This window comes from Drosophila persimilis, unplaced genomic scaffold (assembly GCF_003286085.1).
Source record: "Drosophila persimilis strain 14011-0111.01,24,50 unplaced genomic scaffold, DperRS2 tig00000520-arrow-pilon, whole genome shotgun sequence".
In the NCBI taxonomy this organism is placed as follows: domain Eukaryota; kingdom Metazoa; phylum Arthropoda; class Insecta; order Diptera; family Drosophilidae; genus Drosophila; species Drosophila persimilis.
In genome coordinates, this window is record NW_020825317.1 from 3,652,549 (window position 1) to 3,676,618 (window position 24,070).

Here is a 24,070-nt window from a genome sequence, read left to right on the forward strand (position 1 = left end):
TGATCGATAAAAGGGCGATAAATGCCCGACATTGCCACTGGAGTTGGCTTAAACAATTAGCAGCTCTTCGCTTTCGTCTCGACTTAATTTGAAGGCTTACTTCTGCGATCTTTGAGCACTTTTCACACACAAAGCCCGGCCGTCAGCTAACCGGTTAACCGGTTGCACTTACCGTTTCAAGCTTATCGCCAGTCAATCCCCTACATTGGGCACACCGTCTAATCCCAATGATTTGGGCAACTTCTTGGGCTTACTGATGTCGGGGAATGCTTTGGACCGCCCCCTTGTTCCCTTGTGTCCCCCTGTGCCGGCCTTAGCCACGAAGCCGTTCGACTTTCGTCCCTTATTCTCGGAAAAGCTAACTTTTTGGGTTTGTTTAAAGTTTTCTACAAAAAGTAACGAAAGAAAAATAAGAGGCAACAAAACTTTTGGCACAATACACAAAAAAAAGCCGAGAGAGGAAATCCAAGGAAAAAGAGAAAAAGGATGGGGAGAAGGTACAGGGAGGAGGAACCGAAAAAAAATGAGAGTGAACATTGTAACTTTTGCCTTGACGGTTGAACCTTGCGCTAACCAAGTACCAAGTGGCATGGCATAGGCCTGCCCCAGGGGCTGCGTGGGGCAGGTCTAGGAGAAACACTTTGCGAAACATTTTGTGTGTGTGTGGCAGGGGCGGATGCAGAGGCAGAGGCAGTGGCAGAGGCAGAAGGGACTACATGGGGCACCAAAAAACTAACTGCTTACTTAACAAGACATATTCCAGCACTTAAAATGAAAATAAAATGGAAGCGAGAGACCAGAAGGGAGAAAGGAAAAGGGCGTCTGAAAAGAATAGGTGAAGGGGGAGAGAGTGGGAGTGAGGAGTGAAGGTGATGTCTGGGAGATGGAGCAACAGTGAAAGGTACATTTTCGGGATGCAAACCACCGTCTACTACCCCTAATCATACGAGGGTACCCTTGGTACAGTCAGCCATCAGTCGGATACCCTTTCCAAAAGCTGTTTCCAATTTCCCCAATTTCCCCATCTGTACCTCTGAAGATATCAATCTTTTTGGATTACATTCCTCCCAAATGAATGAGTGTTTGGTCCACAAGGATATATGCGGCTCACATCAGAATTCTCAGACTTCCAATTAGCATTCTCTCGTTTTCCTCGCTGGAGTCCCACCATCTTCTATATCTTTATATTCTAGCAGGGTATTCCTGCCGGGCTGCCTTGCATCCTACTCTCGCGATTCTGCTCGTAGTTCTTCTCTTATCCCAGGGCGAACTTTATCAGTGAAGTTTACTTAATACGCAAAGTAACTTAAAAGCAAGCGTCGACGGCGACCAGGATGAGGATGAGAGCGAAGACAAGGCTGCGGATGAGCATGGTGTGTAGACTAGGAGGGTGCTGGGATGCTGTGGATCCTGGGATGCTGGGATGCTGGGGACGAGGACGGCCAAAGTTTTACGCACATAATAAGCTCAACTTCTATATGCAATTTCTGTTGCTGGTGCCACGTTTTTTCACTTTACTCCTAGTTTTTTTTTTTTTTTTATTGTGAGTGGCGACTTTCAGTTTCGCGGCGCTTAATACTTGACTGCAAGCAACTCCCATCCTGCCATCATCCTGCCATCTTGGCCGCGCCAGGTTCTCCGCCATATTTCTGTTTTCGTTCGGGGAAGCGAGTTTTAAATATATCAAACGTTGGTCCACCGCAGCAGAGGCGACCTGAAATCTGTTTCTCGCCCTCTCTGTCCTTCTCTACCCGCCACCGATTCATTCGCAGTGATTGAAAAACTTTGCGACAGCTTTCCAGCTTTCCAGCTTTCCAACGGCTTTTCACCGCACCAAGAAATTCGTGCTGGCGGCTGGCGGATGGCGGATGGCGGATGTGCGCTGCCATTGAAACAGATTTTCGATTTATATGGCTGCAAATCCTATAATTATTAACGTTAATATCTTGTGAATGCCGTTGCTCCTCTGTAGAACTTGTGGATGATTACTTATACAAGCGCTTACTCCTCGTGATTCCCAATTCTGATGTATTCCCAACACAAATATCGCACTCTTGTGTACTGCGTTTCTTTGTTGTATTTCTAATTTATGAGCTTTAATCTGCATACCATACAAGGCTTAAGGTGAAAAATGTTTCGTTTCATGGGCTTCGATCGGAAACTATCCCTCATGTCAGAATACTGCTCTTCTACGTGCATTCGTATTATAAAGTCCCTCTTCTTCTTACTCTTTATCCATTATTATCCTCTTGTCCGGCATTATCAGTCCTGACTACTCCGCCAGATCTGGCTTTTTTGAAGACTTCTGTGAGGCTTACTTCTGCAAAGATTCTGGTGAAAGCCGCAGATTTCTTGACCTGGCAGCTGTTGCACTGCAAATGCAATCAAGGCCGTGGTCAAACGCGGAAATTGAGCGGTCTTTAACCGGGTTAACCCGGCTAAGACAAATCTAAGGAATTCCATGAAACTAAGCATGAAACTGTCAGTGAAAGGATATTACTAGTTTTAATTGAAATATACAGGTGTGGCATGCGAAAGCTCGGAAAATGCTGCATTGACTGCGAAGTGCCACATAATTACATAAGCGTGATTGTAGCCCAGAAGCTAGCCCTACAGGGCTGGATGAGCTAATGAAAATTCTATAAAATACATATTAACTATCACTTGAATACAAAATTGTTAACACAATTTTTTACGAGTTTTTTTTCGTTTTCTTCAAGTAAGAAACAGCTTTTTTCCGATAAAAAGGTGGCATCATGAGGTGATATGAGAATGGGGTCAGACTATTCATACCAATATGCCGCTTTCATGCGTTCTCTTATATCATATTTACTCTCTTATACCTGCTCTCATATCATAATGGTCCTTATACCGTAATTTCGCGCCCACACGTGCTCTCGATCCAATATTCCCCTCTCACAAGTTCTCTCACATCATATTTACTCTCTTCTACATTATAACTTTGCTCTTATATCCCCTATGGATCCAACATACTGTTATTGTGCCTGCTCTTAAATCATAATAGAAATTCTTGTACTGCCAAACTCTTATACTTTCAACTCGTTTCCGCTCTTAAACATAAATTCTTAGCCCTGTTTTCATAATTTTTGCATTTTCCTATATAGGAACGCCAGTATTAGCCATGAAATTGACTCCTTGAAGGGAGGGAGGGGGGGCTTTCATAACACTCTACCGAGCGACATGCTGGGCCGCCCATTCCAATCCTATTTCCCTTTCGAAAAACAGAACATTTTAACCCCTTATTACGTGCCCTGGGGCTTGTCACTTGGCGCCTTTTCACGGTTTTCTTGGCTTTTCCCGGCTTTTCCACACCCCCAAATCCCGCAATCCGCAAACCCAGTCCCCGCATTATCCGCCAAGAAAGTGTGGTGTGTGCGTGGTGTGTGTGTGTGTGTGTGTGTGTGTGTGTGCATTCAAGTGCTAAGTGCTTACTTAGCAGAGTTTTCCCGGCTGCAGTTCAACAGTTTTCCCGAGCATCAGAAGCAGCAGGAGAGTTTTCGCAACCAGTTGCTGGGTGTTTTCCGCTGCTGCTTGTTCAATGCTCATCAACTTTTCATTTGCCATTTTATAGTTTTTCCCCCGAAACTGCAGTGCCACGGAGCAGTGGGCGGGGGGCAGCGCGCACGGGGCACGAGGCACGAGGCGCGAGGCACGAGGCACAGGGCAGTGGGGTAACAAAGAGATAAAACTTTAACTACTTTGTCGCCACTTGGCTGCTGCCATTATTCTCTATCTCTACCGCTCTGTCGCCCTCTCTCCTGCTCTTATAATGACCTCATTTGTATTAGCAATCGACTGAATGGAAGAAACCCAGAAAGCGAGGGGGCATGGGCAGAGGGGTTGGGGGTTGGGGGTGAGGTAAAAACTTTGCCACTGGGTTTCTGGGTCGCTGACTTTTTCAAGTGCAAAACCAGAGGCGAAACCAAAAGAACACATTTTTGTGCCAATTAGAGAGTAATTTATCGTCCGAAAACTGATAATCCTTGAAGGTCAGCCAGAGTGTTGGCGGGATCACGAATTGGAGAAGAATCTCCCACAACGATATACAACTAGATCTACATATGTGGCATATTCCATATGCCACACATACCCCTGCTCGCTCGTTGCATGCATTGAGGCGTCTGAAGCGTGCAAATGGCAGCAATTACCACACACACAGGCAGACACACAGACAGACACACAGACAGACACACAGACAGACAGGCAGACAGACGGGTGTGGGTGGCACCCACACAATCACAGCCCGTGCGACAATCATAAAAATAGAGTGTGTGCCCCTTTGCCACTTGAGTGTGCCTTGAAGTGTGGCACACGACGAAAATTTCAAGTCAAATCACAAAGACACAAAAGGATAAGGAACAGCCAGCGAAAAAGCAATGGTATTCTATGGCATAGGGACTACGGAGATACCCCTAACATAAATATCAACGAGCTTACAGCACAGAAAGTACATTTCTCAAGCGAAAACCATTCGCAAAAGTATTAGGAGAGCGTCTGGCAGGCAGTGGATATCAGCCTCAAGCGAAGACAATCGACCGAAGGGCGCTGCCGCATGACAAGCCAATTCGGCAGGTAATTGGGCTTAGATTCCTAAATGAGGAAAATCCGAGTAGTTCCTCTTTTGTGAAGAACTATATCTACAAAGTCCCGATTACCTGCTAGAGGATCTGTGGCATCTTAGCATTACCTTCTGAAAGAATATATCTCCATATGTCCAATATACCCTCCGGGGTACTCGAGGGTGTCGAAAGGGTATGGGCAAAACGAAGTAAAATTGTCAATGTCTGTCTGCTCATTCTTCTCGTTGGCCTATTTAAAAATTCAAAAGGCATCCAAAGCGATGCAGTGCGGGTGGAAGTGCGGGGCGGGGGCATGGACGGAGGTGTGGGTGCGGGCGTGGGTGCGGGTGGTGGGGCAACCACTTGAGGCGGCGGCTGTTCCAGTTTCCTGTCGCCGACGTCGCACAAAAGTATGCAACATGTCAGCACAGACGCGGCAGTCGAAGCCGAAAGAAGGAGCGAAACAAAAGCGCAAGAGAGAGGGAGACCGAGAGCGGGAAGGAAGGAAAAGCCAACATAACGGGAAAATATTATAACGAGTGCAAACAGTGGATAGGAGGGCTAGAGAGCGCGCAAGAATCAGGGAGAGGTCTGTCTGCAGAGCAGGAAAGAGGGAGTGGGGTAGAGATATATGCATGCCTAACGGTAATGCCATCAAATATGCCGCACATATAGGCTACAGAGGGGTACAGCGGGGTACAGCGGGAGGCCGTGCCCCTTTTATGTTGTTATTGTGCAAATAAATTTGGCCTTGAATGGCCACCCGCCCCCACACACCCACCCACCTCTGCCTCAAGGTAAGCCTCAGAGAGGGAGGAGTGCACTGAAACAAATCCATCCATCAATAGGTATTTGAATTGGCGCACACTGCCCCGCAATGGTCACGCGCTTTCCAGCACTGGCGATTGAGTTGTTATGCAACACTGCCCTTTTCTGGAGTTCGGAAAACATATCTAAATACTCGTAGACCGTAGAAACTGTTGTCAGCCGTGTAATGTTGTTAAATTTAGTCAGTACTACAGCAGAGAGCCACATTTGAGACATAATATCTTCTGTACGTTAGTTCCCGATAAATCGCAGTCCATCGAGGGTATTCTTGTTGTTGCTTAAGCAAGTGAGACGGGGTTGGTTATTGAATCCTTATTGATTGGAGCAGCATTCAGTATCATTTATCTCTGATGGTGGTTTGATTTGTGGATCCACAGACCCCCACCATCTGTGCCCTGTGCGACTCTCCTTCGAGTGCTTCCTGCCGCCTCTTTAGGCACTAGAAGCTACTACAGGATTCCTTGCAGTGTAGCGCCACAAGTATTGATCTCCTTTCAGTCTGGCAGACCTCTCTCAAGCGTTCCCTTTGATCTCTCACTTCGTCGTGTTTCTCTGGTTCTCTCTTGAGAGTAAATTTAGGCTGCTCTCGATATGCGATTGAAGTCTATTTTTGGACGCGGCTCAGGTCTTGGGGCACACGCCACTTGTGCACGCCCCACGCTCGGATGGGGGGGAGAGAGAGGAAGTGGCAGAGGGAGGCTGGACAATATTTGCCCGTAAGCGTAAGCTGTTTTTTGTTTTTTTTTTGTCGCCGGAGCGGGAACTATTTTGCAGTCATAATTCAAAAACTAACTTTTCGGGCGGGTAGAAGAGGGTGGGTGGTAGGGCGTGGCCATGGCCGTGGGCGTGCCTGGGATTACATAAATCAACAATTTTTTGGTCTGGCCAAAGCAAAAAAAAAACCAACCAAACGAAACGAAACGAAACGAAAGAGCTACCCAACTTTTAAGCAAACAAATATTAATTTTAACTTTTGCCGCGGCTCGCTCCTTCTCTCACTCGCCCTCCCTCTGCCTGTCTCTGGCAATAAACGCAGGAAAAGGCGGGAAAATAAAAGGCACTTGCTGCATTTAAAGCTTTAAAAGTGGGTAAGGGCTGGGAAGAGAGTGTTAATTTTTCCAGCCATTGGCCTTTTAATGTGCAGTTTTTAATTGTTTTTCAACAATATTTTCTGTGCGCGCCATGAATTAATTGCAGTGGGATGCTCAGGGAAAGAATATGACCAGCAGTTGGCCCACACCCACACACACACACACACACACACACACGCGACGACAGCTTCTTCACCGTCGCGCCATCGTTTGATAATGGTCGGCAGTAATCGGTGTTTCACCGATGCGCAAAAAGGATGCCAATGGAACAGTGCACTGTTGCACCAGTGCACCACTGCAGTGGTGGCAGTGTTTCGGGGCAGTGTTTGCCTTTGGCTTTGAAAGATCTCCGAAGAAGCTAAGTCCCTGATCTTTCACGCATCTCGCCGTTCTCCAGAGCCCGGCTCAAAGGCGGCCCTCTCTCCGTTTTCTCTGTTCTCACGGTTTCCACTGCGAATGTCAAAGTTTACCGTCGCGACGGTGAAAAATAGCTCCAGTGGTTATCGTGTAGTGCGCGGTCTCTCTTTTCTCTGCTCTCTTTTGAGCGTTCCTCTGAGCCTCGCGATAATTCTTAACCGCTTGTTTATTTATGCGGCGTCCGGAAGAGCAGCACGCACACACGAACACACACGAACACACCCGCACAAAACAGTCCTCGGGGGTCCAGGAAAAGAGAGGGAGGGAGAGAGAGGTGGGCAGGGGAGGGGGACGAAGGATGAGCTCAAAAGAGGTAGAAAGATAATGTGTGCACATGTGTGTGTGCGCGTCTGTGCGTGTGTGCGCCAGTGCCTTTATTTATGCAACATGCATTTAAAATAAAATAAATATAAATTAAGCATAAGGCGCCAGCACCGCCAGAGAAGAGCCAGCGCGCCGCTGAATGCCCTTTCATTTTTCAGAAGAAAGAGAATGCGAGGCGAACGACAGATAAAGACGGACAGGAAGAGTAATGGCAATAGAGAGAGTGAGGAAGAGTAATGGCGAAAGAAAGGCAGAGACAGAGACAGAGAGAGAGAACGAGTAATGGCTACAAAGATAAAGGGGGAAAAAGTGAGCAAGAAGTGATCGTAAAGGTGATTCCTATTCGATACTGAGACACCAGATGCGTCGGCCTTGACACGCGCTTAAACATTCGATAAATAATCGACTGGAAATGTGTTTAATCGACAAGCAAACAGCGTGAAGGAACATTCCGAAGTGAGCAAAATGAAGGACACACGCGTTTCGGTGTCCCCCGGGGAACACACCTCAAAGGCCGCGTCTTTTCTGAATAGATTCCATCTTCGCTTTCGAAGAAGAGCATTTGCCAGTTGCCCCGCCTTGTTTGTGTGGCGGGGCGGGGGGGTGCTTTTTTATTGCGCGCATTATTCCCACGTTTTTTTCGGGCTCCCGCCTGGGGGTGGGGGTGGGGGTGAGAGCGCGCCATTTTGTTGCCTTGCATTAATTGCAATGCAAAATAGCAACGTCGCATAAATTTCTCATATTTAATTTCGCCCGAGCCGCGGCAGATGATAGCCATAGACGGAGATGGAGGAGCCAGCCGTGGGTGTAGGGGTCTGAAGCCCGGGGGCCAGTTTAATGCACTCTCTGTGGCATGCAGCCCCTCTGCCACACCCACACCCACTCCCATTCCCACTGGTATTTGTTTACTACGCAGCCCCCCGCCCCACCACTCAGATGTGTGTGTGTGTGGCATCGTTTACATTAAATTATTTATGCACTCGACTGTGCGCTGCGGCACTTGCGGCTTGACAAACAAAACAAAAAAAACAACAAAAAACCAAAAAAAACCTTGAAAACAAACGAGCAGAAACGACCGCAGGATACCTGGGACTCCGAGAAAAGGGATCTTGAAACTAATTTATGTGTGAAAAAATCCTGGGGACACAGGATCACAGAAGTAGATACTGGGCAAAGAGGATGAAGCCAGAACACCAGATAACGACTCCATTCTAAAGCCGTCATGGTGTCGGGCAAAGTCCAATATACCCATCGCAATGCACAAGCCACGAGAGCACGGCTGCTCCATCGAAGGGAAAGCCTGATCCCAGCCGGCGGGGCGCTGGTGGTCACGCCCCGGAAAGCCCACCCCTGGGCAGCCCTACACTTTAAGCTCTGGCCAAATGTTGACCGAACCATAAAAATGCTGAACAAATGTGCGGACATTGGCCATTAAGGTTCTTCTTCGCCGCTTAACTTGAACTTGGCCAAGGACTAAGCCAAGCTCTTGTCTGCCCTCCTGCCTTTCTTTCTACTGCCTGCCTGCCGCCTGCCTGCCGCCTGCTGCCTTTCTGCCAAGTCAACTGAGAGAGTGTCCAATAAAATGTCAAAGAAAATGGCCAAAAGGCTTTTAATTGTAATGAAAATGAAAATGAAAAGGAAAATGTTGCAGGAGACGGGGGCTCAAACTTTTGCAGTGGATTTAAGTTTAAGGAGCGGCTGTAGCCCCTGCCACTCTCCCTGTCTTTTTGGCCATTGTGTGACCCCGTTACAAAGGGGTTTCATGAGCGTTTAATTGTCGGTAATTAGCTAGATGAACAATGGCCAACTTTTCAGCTGCGAGGAGGATGGAGCTGGGGCTGGGGCTGGGGCTGGTGCTGGAGAAACTTTTGTGAGTAGCTCGACAAAAGCTGTGTAGGTCCCCGAAGGAGAGAGGAATGCTCTCAAGAAAGAGGAGAAGAGAATATCTACGGGAAGGGAAAATCTGTAGGAGACGTGATTCATGATTGATACAATCAACGATAGACTGATGATATGGAAAACTGAAGGGAAAGGCCACAAATCGAAGTATCTTAGATACCGGTAGATAAGGATTTAGATCCTTTAACGACTTAGGTAAGGTTTTCAGAGAGGAAAATGGTATTGCCCAAGAGCTTTTTTATAATATTCGTTTCAATGGAAATTTCCATTGAATTTTCGCTAGCAAAAAAAATTTCTCAGCAAAAATGTCGCTTAAATTTCAATAGAAATTTCGATTGAAATTTGCTTTTCATTTAATTGACACTCACACAGATGCACAGCCACACATGGGCATAATGAGCGGAGGCGAAAATTACAAAGGTCCAACAGTCAGTCTCCCCCCCACCACTGTGGCGCACCGCCGCTCTGCCCCCCGCCTTTGTTCGCGGCAGCGAGGCAATTAAAATTAATTTAAATTTACTCGCCTGTGCAAATGAGCTGTGGAAAAAAAGGCCACAGCGATGGAGCAGACACTCGCGTAGAAGAAAAACAAAGGCCACCAACCATTTTACAGTCCCTTTAACGCACACTTTAACACTCTCCCCTTCTCTTGTTCTCTTCTCCTCTATTCGCAGAGCTGAGCCACGCGGATCTGGTGCCCAGTCTAGAGATCCTTCCGATGCAGGAGGTCCAGCGCAAGCCGGTGGGCAAGTCCCTGATCCTCACCTGCCGACCGACAGTGCCGGAGCCAGCCCTGGTAGCCGATCTGCAGTGGAAGGACAACATGAACAACACCATTCTGCCCAAGCCGTAAGTGTGAAAGCCACCGAAACAAACAGACCAATCATCGCAGCCCGACTGACACATGTGTACATTGGTGTGTGGTTTCTTTATTTGGTGTTTTCTGTACACCCCAACGCCCACCACCCACCACCCACCACGGACACTTTTCCCAGTAGAAACCTGCAGGAATGCACGCAAAACCAGAGGCCAATGGAATGAATACTCGGTTCTTCCAGAAAATAGAAATAGAAATGAATCCATGCCTAGATCATAGGTGGATTATCATTCGCCGCCATTCCCTTGGCTTAATCTTGGTACGCTCTTTTTGGGTGCATTCAAGTGCAGAGTGCTCCTAAATCCAAACACTGATATATCCGTATACCATATACCCCGTATTGTATTGTAGGCCCAATTATGATCCACTGTACGATTCCAAGGGGAATAGAAGGAAAGCGTAAGTGAAAGTCGCGACATGCAACAACATTTCATAGTAAACAGTGCCACAGAGACTGTTAAAAGTAACCTCCCCAGTAACAGTAACAGTAACAGTAACTGCAACCAGTATTCAGTATTCAGTATTCAGAGTAATTGCAAGAATAAAAACTTCGCAGTAACCAGAGAGAGGCTCGAAGAAATGAACAGAGAACCCAAACCTCTCAAGTCCCATACCCTGGCAGAATGAAAAATGAGCAAATAAGGCTTCAAAGAGTACAGTACACACCCAAGATTGTAGTCGAATGCATGTATCCTTCCATCGGAAGGCCGTTCTCTGAGGATTCCTCTCCAGTCTAGAGCATTTTTGATTCTGCAAGGGTATTTTGGACGGCATCTTCGGTGTCTTCTTCCGAAGTCTTCCCCCTCGTAGACCCGCTCCTGCTCTCTTGTTGATGTTCTTATTTTTTGTGGCATGATTAATTGTTTAACTTTGATTTGATTTGATTTCATTTGTTGTTAACTCATTTTGTAATACGGAGAGAAATGCATTTTCCGTGGCCATTTGACATCCGACCTTTGCCACACACACACACACACACACACACACATCAATCCCCCGCCTCATATCCTTTGCCATCAGCGATGGTTTGCTCTCCTCATGCAATTCCATTCAATTAGCTGTTGTACTAACCCCCCTCATCCACTTACGTTTAAGAACTGTGTGACAAATCAATCTTATAGATGGAGATACCCTGCGGAAAGTCGAGCAGACATTAGAGCCTGAATTTGAGAGTGAGTTCTGGCAGAAGAAAGTACAGAAGAAAGTGTGTATGGAATGAGATTTGCCAGAATTCGATTTCTGCCTGAATGTACAGTTGTGGGCGTCACAGAAAGGAGAAATCCGCTGATGAAGTGGACGAACATCAAGTGATATCTTCACACACCTGTCTATCCTACTACAGGTACAGTCATCACAAAGAGAACTAAGGCTTGGAGCTGCTTCCGTCAGTGTCCGAGCGAAAAAACTTCCAATCTTCCAATTGCAAAAAATCCCAACATTGCCCCAAAAGAAATTACGTAAAATTGCATTCGCTGGCGAAATCAATCAAGGAATCCGAGTGAAAGCTTTTCTTTTTTCTAGGCTCCTGGGAAACATATCAGACAGAAGCCAAGGGAAATGCGCAAGAGGAAACTGCGGTGGAAAATGCGAACGGGAATTCTTGGGCAATATATTCAGATCCGGACTTGCAAAGAACGAGTGATGGGAGGTGTGCGTGTGAAAAGCGAAATCGTGTTAATTAATTTGCCTGCCGACTGACCCCGAAATGGGGAGGTGGGGCGGTGGGAGGCGGGCTCGACACCGGACCCGGCCAATGCTTAGCTCTCAGTCCCTTCTTTCCCCGCTTGAAAAAGGGTGAACCCCCGAGGGGGCAACCACCCCTCGATTGCGTGCCAATTAACCTCGTTTTCCTCTTCAGAGGTTCAGAGCTTTAGAGGCTCAGGGGTTCAGGGAAGGAGAAGCAAAACTTGGGCGAGTGCAAATTTTCATGTTTGGCTTTGGCCCAAAAAACATTTTGTATTATTTTTTGCTCATATTTCCAGCTGGTCAACAGCATTTTTAGGGTTCTGCGAGTGCCACTATTTGCTGTGTGTGTGGGTATTTCTTTATTTGCTTAGCTTTAATTATCGCTTGCTGGATGGAAATTATGCTGGAAATTCTGGCATCCACATCACATCCCATCAGGCATCAGACACACGCACTCGCGCGTTGACTTCGATGGCCAAAAACCAGACACCAGGGACACCATCTCTCTCGCTATGCATATCCCTGGGTCCTGCAGATGATATGTGCTCTGTGGAGGCGATATGTGCTCTCTCCATTTGGGATACGCTTTTATTTTGGTAGAGTCAGAAATATAAGTAAAGTTCTTTCTCATAGATAACTTTTTCTGGCTTCAAGTGACGCATATTTCCAGAATTTATCGAAAACTATCGGCAATCCGATAATCGTTGAAGCCATGGTTCTTCTCTTTTCATTATCGTAGAACATACCTCAGGGATAAGTTTCTTGGGCTTCCAAGAAACGGAATGAAATGTCGTATATTTCGATCAGTAACCCACTTTAGTTCCGATCAAAGTCGGTACACAAAAGCAACCCTTGCTTGAGCGATACTTTCGCTGATTTCGTGATTCCCAGGATATGGCCCCTTTCCAGTGCTGCACATACTTTCCTTCTTTTGTTTTTTGGTTTGGGCTTCTCGCTGACTGTTTTTTTGGGGGAGGCGCCACGCCCCACACACTTCCACACCCACACCCACTCTGGACAGTGCGCACCGTTTTCTGCATTGCATATTTGCAGGCGCGAAATGTAATTAAGCTGCCAAAAACCCAACGGGGTTTCGACAGAAGGGGGTGCGTCAGAGGCGTTGTTTTTGCCCCCTCCTCGAGTTAATTAAAACGATTAAGTTCGGCATAGTTCTGCGGCCGTGCATTGTCCGCATTTTTGGGGGCTTTTTGCCGCCGCCGCCGCCGCTGCTGCTTTGTGGGGACTGGCATTTGGGGGCTTGCCTCCAGCTGCAAGCATGGCAGTAGATCAGGGCTTTGAATTGTGCCAGTAATTTGTGGAGTGGCATGCATTATGAAGGTTGGTGGGAGTGAAGTGGAGATTCATTAGTTTGGATTAGATTTCGGTGAAACTGGACTAGGCAGAGTCCCTCCCAAAAGATTAAGAGGTGGATCCCTGCTAGGGCATTCCCTTGGGATAAGACAGACTTCAGCAGAGGAGAGACAGCTGATCTGTTGATTGCAAGATCGCTCTGTGGATTGTGAGCGTGTGGAAGCCGTTGTCCGTGTCAGCAGAACAGAGGGCATAGCAGACGACAGATAAATGTCGAAGATTGTGGCAGATGCAGGAGTATGTTACTATGAATGCAGGGAAATCCCTGCAGCAGACTCGCGGCTCCTTGAATCACGGCTGCTGCTCCCTGGTGGCTCATTCCAGGATTCAATAACAGCGACAATCGCAGTCGAAACAACGACAAAAGCGCCATCTTGATGCGCATCTAACGGCCAAAAGAAATGCAATAAAAAAAGGAGAGTCCCCGAGGCGCCAATAGGATTTTATAAAAAGAGGGAGGGAGATGGTGTGTGCGAGCGAGAGGCATGATGCTTGTGTGACAGAGACAACCACAATGATGTACCCAAGAGACAATCAAGCACAAGCAAAATAAAGAAAGGAAAGTTTTTTATTTTCACGTATGCGTAACGTCTCTTTCCCACTCTGCCTCTGCCTCTGCCTCTGTCCCTGTCCCTGTCTCACTCTCTCTCTTATTTTGTTGGTTGTTCTTGTTGCGGTTCTTTTTTTGCCCTTCTCTTTTGTTTGTGTGTGTGTGTGTGTTGTGTTTATGTGTGTGCACTGCTTGGCGCAATATTAAAAATCCGAACGCAAATATGCAGCGAAATTTTTTCTGCACAATGTCTTCTTCCGCTTCGAACCGCATTTCCAACCACTCCCCCACTCCCCATCTCCGCCCCTTTCTTATCGCCAACGCTGTCGCTGCGTTTTTTCCCAGTGCACGCTGATACCCTGTCAGCGAAGAAAATGCTTTTGCAAGGGATCGAAAAATAGTGCAGATTGCTGAGGCGAGTGGGTGGAGAAACTGGTTTTAGTGGACTCTCATGAGCTAAAGCCGTCGAAAATACTATAAATTTTGAGTTTTTTAGCCTAATCGACCGATGGGCGGCACTGGACAACGCGTGATACATATTTGAGGTACCTTCCTTTGGGCTTTCTTTTTGCAGAAAGAGGAGGAGCGCATTCTAAGTACAGGGTATCCCTCCGTCGAGACTCCATTCGGAGTCAAACCAGTTGTTGGCTCTCCGACAACTTTTGTTAGCATAATTTTCGGGGCGCAGGCAACGCCGACGTTTTCTATGCACCGCACACGCACATCTGTGCCTCTGTGTTTGCACGATTGTGTGTGTGTGTGTGTGTGGGTGTGTTTGTAAGGCAAACAAATACGCCGCATGCCATACGTATTTTTTTGGTCGGAATTTTTCTGGCAACAATTGGGCGAAACGCAAATCGAACGCAGGTTGTGCCTCCACTCCGTATATTCCACTCGGCATTCCGGATACCATATTCCAGTGCCGTAGCCGTAGCCGTACCCGTACTCCCCCGCACACACACATACACACAAATGCAAACAAACACAAAAATGTATTCGTTCAATATATAAAACCAATTACATTCGTAAAAACAAAAGTAGAGGGAAAAATAGTAGAAGGAAAAGCTGAAGAAGGGGGTGGCACGGGGCAGAGGCTGGCAGGAGGCTGATGTTGATGATGACGACGACTGTCAAAAAATTGAAATCCGCAAAGGGACGGGCGACTGGATGGAAGGATATTTTGGCGGAGGCGGTGCGAGGCGGAGGAACGTGCGTTGACTTTACGTTTATTCCATGGATTGCAATCCATTCGCAATATGTACACTTCCTCCTACAGGCTTTCCCCTGCCTTCTGCATTCTGCCGCCTGTACCCCTCTCAAGTCGGAAAGTTATTTTCGAAATCTCTGCTTCATCTGGAGGCCGAATCCTTCTGTCTTTTTCATACCCTGGATGAAGGACTCAAGCAGGAATTATTTATGATCACATTGCAATGCACTGCCACCTCCAGAGGTTTCCAAACAATGACCGATGGGCGCTTCCGCATAACACAAAACACATTTAAACCCAGGCAGCCACCAGTCTCGATTAGTATCGATCCTTAGGACTACGGCATACGATGCCTGTTCAACAATGGTCGATCGCTAAGATCGCTTCTTTAGCTGCAAAAGCATGGACCTCTAATGGAAGATCTTTCTACAGCGATGGGCGCCACTGCATAAGGCGCCTCTTCTGTGGTGATTCTTCTGTTATTCTATCCGCGATTAGGGCTGTTTGGGGATAACTTTATCATCTGCAAAATTTTGTTTCTCCAAGGGTATCGTCCATTTCAATGCCTAGCCTTCCTATTCCTTCTACTTCTTATTTCTGCTGCTGCTGCTGCTGCTGTGTACATTTGCTATCGTTGCGTTCATTTCCGTTTCCGTTTCAGTTCTCGTTTTTGTTTTGCCCACTCTCATAATAATCATAATAATAACGGCTCCCTCTCCCTCTGCCTTTCTACTCTTCCTCTATGCATATTTAGTTTCGGGGGAGCCCCATGGAAACTTTTTTAATTAATTAGTACGTGAGCTGCTCAATGGGCAGGCACCAAGAGCAGTTCGAGAGAGTCGGGGGTTCGTTCCATGTTCCATGTTCCATGCTCCATGCTCCATGTTCGTTTCTGCCATAATTTGTTGGCTTTGTGCGATTTACTGTACACAAATTCGTGCACAAATCGCATGGAAATGAAAGGCAGAGGCGTGAAATTTTCCACATGGCCAGCAGTCCTGGCAAAGTTTCCAGTTTTATAAAGCCATCAAAATTTAACTCGCAGAATCGGCTATGAAAAGGATTTCCGACATGCTTGTAAAGCTGTCAGGAGCGAAAGCTCCAACAGGATCATAGACCCGGTCGATAACTTTCCTTTGATTTTTGGATAGATTCGAAACAATAATCGTTAAGCGGTATCGGAACAGTTGGGAAGCGGTTATGCCATTAAAAGAGAAATATAATTGAATTCGGAATAATAGAAATGCATAGACTGAAAAAACCAGAATCACCCAATTACTTGGATTATACTATTGCCTGATGCTTGCAACAAAGGAGTTCCGTGCCATGCACACACACAGAAAAGCAGAGCGAAAAGCCACGAGTCCCCGAGTGCCGGTGACCTCATGCTTGCGGCATACACACACACACACACTCACACACACACACACAAACACAATGAAAAGCCAACGGAATTTTCCCATTTAGCTGGCAAATTTGGTGGAAAATGCGAGAAAATATACATATTTACATTCGTATGGCGAAAAAGGGAAACGTGGAACGGGTAACGGGAAATGGAAAAAATGCGTAGCACATTTGTGTGGGGAAAAGGCATGCAAATTGAGAAGAAAGGAGAACTAACACGCAGTCATCCAGCCCCACAGCCCCACAGCCACACAGCAATCGTTATAATCATTGTGCATAAAAATAATAATTTTGTTCCCCCCACCTTAAGCATATACTTATACTCGTGCTCTTCTACCATTTAAAGTGCATATTGTTCTGTTACTAATACACTCTGAAATGTAAGATCCCCAAAAAAAAGCTCATCCGTTTCTCCCCCATCCACCTATCCACAGAACGGGACGGAACCAGCCACCGATGTACACGGAGACGCTGCCCGGCGAGAGCCTCGCTTTGATGATTTCCTCGCTGACGGTGGAGATGGGCGGCAAGTACTACTGCACTGCGTCCTATGCAAATACAGAAATTCTCGAGACGAGCGTCACAATTACAACTTATGGTGAGTCCTTCTTCTCTTCTCTTCTGTTCTCTTCTCTTCGCTTTCCTTCCTTCTTCTTTTCTCCCTTCCACACGGAATACCTCTCTTCTCTCAAGCAAACGATAATGATGATTCGCATTCGCTTTCTCATTATCATTATCATTATCGTTATCGTTATCATTATCATTACTATGAGTGTTATTGTCCTTTGTGTTTTTTTGTTGCTGTTCCGTTTTAATGGTAAGTATTTTGAATGGTGGTACTGTACTGTACTGTAGGGCGGTACTGTACTTCAGTCAAATGTAATTTTCAATTTCAATCAATGAGCAGCCTGAGGCTGTCAGGGGAAGTACAGTAGTGTGAGGAAGAGTCTTAAAAGAAAAAGAGCATAGCTTTCTCTGTCAAGCACTGATCGCAGCTATGGAACGGGACTGTACCATGAAATGCTCCTTGCATTTCTCAACACTGGAACAGAGAACAAAGAGCAGCAGAGTCTGTCAGAATAAGTACAGTTTAGAGGAAGATTTCAAGAGCAGAATCTTTGAAGAATAATGTGACGAAATCTCTGACCAACACTGATCGTAGCAACTCGTAGCTGACTGTAAATGACAGCATTTATCTGGATACTGGATCAAAACGAAAAACTGTCTGCTGCCATCGAGAACCCCAGGATCCCAGGTAGAACCCGACCGATGTGCACTGCCGCATGACACATGTAATAGTATTTCTATACACACCAATAAGGGACATCTATTTTAATATATTATAATCTGTGATCGCCCAATGGAAACGTTTAATAAAGTAGCAAATACTTTTCCTTGACCTCCGCTAATATCTGATTGAAGAACGGCGCTTAGTAGTCCCCGGCGTGAAAGAACTTTGTCATTACTTTGCTACTGGCTGTTGTCATGCTTGACTTGTCACCATTTTGATTGGCGAACCCGCCTGGTTACTGGAACTGAGAGTAATCGCCGTTCAACGTGATTCCTCCTCAGTGCCTGCCACACGATTCATTTATCTTGTTAGCAATTTGTGTCCCCAGCACACGGTTCCAGCTAGAGCAGCCACTTTGAAGTACAGTGTGCAGTCCAGTGCAGTGCAGTGCGGAGCAATTGCGGCATTGCCAGCAGTAAGAAATTACAGTTTCGCTTGGATTTCATTACAAGATAGAAGAGAGGGAGAGGAGTGCAACAGACATGTATAAAACAAAATGGATGCGTCCAGCACAAAGCAATCGAGCAGCCATCCTCACAGACACACGCACACACACACACACCCAGAAAAGAAGGCAACAACACGTCTCCCCATAAGCAGGACACGACACGCACACACCTTCTTCCAGAGCGAGCCATAGAATCCCCCTTTTGGGAAGAACGGAATGGATAGTCGAGTGCACATAAACGGCGGCACTGCCGTGCTCTACCGTGCGCGCTCCAGCTCGAAAAACTTTTACGAGATTGATTTTTCTAAGCAATTTAAAGTTCGTTCTCATTGCACACGGTACAAACCACGGCTCCCCGCTCCTGTGGAACCACTTTGTCTGTTCGTGATATGTGAGGAACTGCTGCCGCTGCCTCTGCCTCTGCCGAACCCCACGTCCTGTCCTGTTATTTCCTGGCAAACCTCACATTGAGCTGCGGACCAGTACCAGGTTGTTGCTGCGCTTGAAATGAAATCAAATATTTTGCTTCGTAACAATTTGTGCCTGATATGGGCACTCCATTCCTGCCACCATCCTCCTTTCCACACTTTTCCCAATCTCCCCTCTTCACACTCTCCACTTCGATGTCGCAGTCGAGTACGGCCTTTTGTTTGATTTTGGGTTTGTCCTCTGGTTGAATGACGGGGTATATCTGTGGGCACCATTGACACCAGTGTTGACAAATGCCAAGGCACACAATACGTGGTATAGCCCAAGAGAATGAGGTGTGCAGGTAGCGCTGTAAAATTTGTAAAAGCTCCGAAATCCGTTCCCATAGCTTGAATCAGCTTTCGGGGCCCATGGTACAGTTCCAGTCTGCTATTATGGTTGCTATCAGTGTTGGTTAACGAATGCTAACGACTGCACAACCAGTGTGGGTCATTCTGTTTGATCTACTGTTGTCAAAGGAAGGATATGGGTGGTATGTGATAATTTGAAATGTTGAAAAAGGCCAGGAAATGCCTTGGTACAGCCCCTGTCTATGGCGACCATAAGGCTTGGTCGAAGAATAGTTGTTAGTCTGTTAGTTTTGATCAGTTCCAATGTTGGAAAATGCCAGCAACAAGCCGTGGTACAGTGCCCTAGCCATAACTAAAGTCTTAATCAATGAGTAGTGGTCCGTTTTTGCATACTTTTAATTGTTTTTGGTCAAGGCGTGTGTGCGCCTTGTGTTTTGAGTGTAGTGTCGTCTGTCGTTCACATTTTAAAGAGCTGCTACTTCCGAGCTGGAATATTCCATGTTAAGCCTGTGGTAAGCCCCAGCCATCAGCCCCTGCTGTCTCCTGTCCTACCCTTCGACGCTCAACGTTGAACGTTGAACGTTCAACGTGCAACGTGCAACCGACTGGACCAGCTTTCAAATACAAAACCCAACAGCAGTTAGTTATCAACACCAGATACGAGTACATGAAGAGGAATCAGAATCAGAGGGAGCCCCAAAACCACTGCCACTGCCACTGCCACTGCCGCACTGCCGCACTGCCACACTGGCATTGTGTTGACAACTCAGAAGTTGCATTTAGTTAAGCAAATAAGCAGCCAGGGACACGACACGAAGAGCTACTTCTCGTACTCCTCCTCGTCGTAGGTGGCTGAATGCTAAGCTGTAGGCAAATTGCAAGATTTACTTTTCCTATGAAAGCCAACATGCATAGGAGCCAGGGACAGACGCAGTGGTATATTTACATATCATTGTTTGTGGCACAGTCACAGCTTAATATTTCAATATTTATGCTTTTCATAAACGCATATTTTTCGAAACGCACAGAACTTCCGCCAGAGGCAGACGCACACCAGAAACAGTAGCGCCTTCAGATTCCATTCTTGCAGACACTTGACTAGCATTCCTTTTGTGAAGGCAAACAAGGCGCATTAGAGGAGCATTTCAGAGAGAGAAAGAGAGAGAAAGAGAGAGAGAGAGAGAGAGTGTGTGTACGGACAAGGCATTAATTAAATATTTATACACCTCTTTCGATACTCGAAACCGATAATTGCCGGCATCCTTTGGCCATTGCATTGTATTGGCATTACCGGTCAATGTAATTGCCACTAATCATCTTGATTGCAGACATTAAGAAGAAAGTTTTGTGTGCTTCTAGGACCTACCGAAGGATGCCTCAATGCACAAATGGCTGGCACAATGTGCAGCATTTTCCTCCTGTCCATCCTGCTGTATATCTCAATTATATGTCGACTCTGAAGTGTCTTTCCTTCCTACTGGCCGATGTTTATTCAGGAGTTTGTGTACATATAGTTTTTTGGCTCTGTTGCATTGCAGTATGTTCCGTGATTAATTTGATATAAAGAATATGTTTGTTGTCATGATTTGTATGAGTCTTTAAGCGCTTCAATCATTCGACAATTGGTAGAAGAGAGCTATATTTAGGCCTTAGTTCTGCTGTCGTCTGTCATCTTTAAGTGCCACAAATCTAAAGCTCCTCTTCCCAACCATCACAACTCTGTTGCACTGTTGCACTGTTCTCTTTTCTGTAGTATTTTGTTGTAATAAGTTGCTGCTGCTGCAACTTTTTCAATATGTTGTGATGTCTGATGTTTGACCGTGGCCGCGACGGCATCTTTGGGACCATCCTGCCACCAGGAACCCAGCTCTAACTCTGACTCTGCTCTCCTGCCCTCCTGCTTTTGCTTGTGTCCTTGTTCAAACTAATAATGAAATCGTAAACTAGTCCATCTTTTCTCCTACTCCTGGTGGGGATATGCGCGGGTGTGTGTGTGGAACGCCAGAACCAGCGAAAAGTGTTTGAGCAACAAAATCTCACACGCTACGACAATGCGGCAGGCGGCGGCATCGTGCAGCAGGCATGCGGCAGGCAGGGAAAAGAGAGAAGCTGTAAAGAACACAACGAGAAGGAGAGAAGTGAAGTGACAGCAGCAGAAAGTTTTGGTTAGCCTCTTTCGAAGAGGGTATAACGAATGCAGGAAGAGAAATTCTATTGGGGTCTACTGGACATCTATGCATTCGTCAAGGAAACTTCTTTCGAAGAAACTCTCTTTGGCGCGCATTTCTGACTAAACCAAGGAGTGCTGCCGCATGACGCGCGACACTTTATATATTTATATACATATGTATATCTCGCTATATATAGCCCTCTCCTTGGCATGAATCTTTAGATATGTACCTATTCTATAACCGATGTAAACTGCAGTATGACGCTAGACACTATTTTCCGCTATATTGCTACATGTCTTTCTCCTACTTTTCTCCCACTTCAGTCACACGTTCAGTTGGGTAGTAGATCTTTGCGATGCACCAGCAAGGGTATCCAAAGTATCAGCTCACCAGCGCTTGCTCCTTCCTTCTGGTTATTTATTCTGCAAGTACGAATACGAGGACGAGTATACGCTCCTGCTGCTGCTGTTGTTGCTGCTGCTGTTCTTTCTGTAAGCAGTTGTCTGGGATAAGGATGCCGTGAGGGATAAGGAGCTGTGTAGACCCAGACACTGCCAATAAAAAATTGCAAATAGAAAATGTTTTTAACACAACTTTCCGTTATTTTGGCTTCTGCTTTGGCTTTTTATACCCGATACTCAAAATGAGTATTGGGGTATATTAGATTTGTGGTAAAAGTGGATGTGTGTAACGTCCAGAAGGAATCGTTTCCGACCCTATAAAGTATATATATTCTTGATCAGCATCAATAGCCGAGTCGATTAAGCCCTGTCTGTCTGTCCGTCTGTCCGTCCGTCCGTCTGTCCGTCTGTCCGTCCCCTTCAGCGCCTAATGCTCAAAGACTATAAGAGCTAGAGCAACGATGTTTTGGATCCAGACTTCTGTGATATGTCACTGCTCCAAAAATATTTCAAAACTTTGCCCCGCCCACTTCCGCCCCCACAAAGGGCGAAAATCTGTGGCATCCACAATTTCGACGATACGAGAAAACTAAAAACGCAGAATCGTAGAAGATGACTATATCTTCTAGAGTGCAAAATCTGAACTAGATCGTATAATTATTACAGCCAGAATCACGAAAACAATTTCACTCTTTCTCGCTCTGTCTCACTCTAACACACAGGTTTCATGGTCGGTTTTGCCAATTGCAAAATATGAGTTCAAGGATCTCAGAACCTATAAAAGCCAGAGCAACCAAATTTGGTATCCACACTCCTGTGATATCGGACCTTGACCGTTTCCTGTCCAAATTTCGCCACACCCCCTTCCGCAATCACAAAGGACGAAAATCTGAGGCAACCACAAATCTCAGAGACTATTAAGGCTAGAGTAACCAAATTTGGTGCACACACTCCTTTAAGATGTCACTATAAAACGTATATCTCAGAATTTCGCCCCACCCCCATCCGCCCCCACAAAGGACGAAAATCTGTTGCATCCACAATATTGCAGATTTGAGAAAACTAAAAACGCAGAATCATAGATAATGACCATATCTATTAGATTACTGAATCTGGATCAGATCAGATCATTTTTATAGCCAAAAGGAACAAATCAATTTGCAGTGGCTACGCAGCGCCCGACGTCACGCTCAGACTGATTTTCTGTCTCTCTCGCACGCACTCTTTGTCGTGTCGTTAAATATTAGCGGCGTCTGCCGGAGGAGAGCCATACTGACTTAGTATCGGGTATAACCTTAGAGTTGCGGTGTCCGCAGCAACTCACAACGTTCCCCCTCGTTTTCTATCTCCTTCTCTGGCCAAACTGAATGCCGGACATCCAAGGGTGCATGTCCGTGCATGTCGCTGTGCATGTCTGTGCATGTTTGTGCTTGACAGTCAGCAGACAGAGAGAGTGTGCCAGAAAGAGAGACAGACGGACAGACAAACAGACAAACAGACAGGGCAGAGCAGAGAGATTGAGATGGCTTGTTATTACACTGATTTATAAATAAACTGTAAATATTTGGGGACCATACACGTGTTGGAAATCGAAGGGCCCGGACAGGGACAGCAGAAAGCGATGGCTGTGGAAAACGAAGAAGGACTTCCACAATTTCCGCTTTGAATGCAAAATTATATTCCAATGCAACAGCGACCCATTTTTGGCCCTGGACTCACTCTCATCTGTCTCAGCCTTTGAAAACAACTGTACCTGTGAAGCTGTACATCTGTACTTTTTACATTGTGCTGCTTTGCCTTTGAGGTTGACGCGCCGAGCCCCTCTCTGATTATTTTTTTCTCCGCATTAAACTAAACAGCTCTTGGCCCCAGAAAAATCTTCCGCTTCACGCCCCAACTCCGACTCGACTCTGGACGCTCCACCTCCCCCTTCCCCATCCCCCTACTGCTGCCTCAGCTTCTGCCTCTGCCTCTGCCTCACTGCTGTGTGGCGTCTACTACTATTTGTGTTTGTGCTTTGGATTGTATGGCGAGTATTTGATTTAGGAATTTCAGCTTTTTGCAATTCCTTCTTTTTCTTTTTGCTCGTTTTTCCTCCCATTTTCAATTTCCAAGTCATCTCTCGCTGCTGCTACTGCTGCTGCTGCTACTGCTGCTACTGCAGTTTAGATTTATTGGCAGGACCCCAGGAATCACAAACCGATGCCAAGTCTGAGTGCAAGTACAAGCACAAGTACAAGTCCCTGTCCAAGTCCGAGTCTTTGTCGACCAGCAGCAGCTCGTTAGAGGCGAGACTACTGACCCTTACAGCCAGCAGTGGAACGGGCGTGCGTGGCTTTGCTGCTTGAGGATTTGTCGCGCACATGTCTTGGCTTTGGCGCTGGACGCCGCTTGGATTGCTTTTATGTGCCTGACAGTTTGTTTAGAATTATATTACGTATACGCCACGTACAGTCACCTCCAATTCCTCCACATCCTCCGATTGGGTTGTTTGCACTTTCCATACCTCTTAATCTTGAGGGACTCTAAGAAGCTCTCTGAGTGTCGGAAAACGTTAGACCTCAGAAAGGCTGGTACCGGACTGGATCGTAGAAGATGTACAGGAACTAATCGGAACCAGTTCTTGCCGTGAATCGGACCGAACGCTCTCAAATGAAAACGTCCTTCTACTATCACTTTATCACTTCTCTCGCAACGAGTGCCGTCGCTGACCGCGACGGAGACCGCACCATTTTGGATTGATGCG

At 46.4% G+C, this 24,070-nt stretch overlaps 1 protein-coding gene across 3 annotated transcripts in view; it reads left to right on the top strand.

The window, feature by feature from the left end:
• Window positions 1-24,070, top strand: part of LOC6596811 (fasciclin-2) — an 81,943-nt gene that overhangs the window by 44,758 nt on the left and 13,115 nt on the right. For 2 of the 3 annotated variants that reach the window (XM_026990207.1, XM_026990209.1), the window contains exons 3-5: window positions 9,814-9,988; window positions 10,368-10,415; window positions 16,669-16,832. In XM_026990207.1, coding sequence (XP_026846008.1) covers window positions 9,814-9,988; window positions 10,368-10,415; window positions 16,669-16,832 — 387 coding nt within the window. The remainder of the gene's footprint in view (window positions 1-9,813; window positions 9,989-10,367; window positions 10,416-16,668; window positions 16,833-24,070) is intronic. The other variant, XM_026990208.1, reaches the window with a different exon arrangement.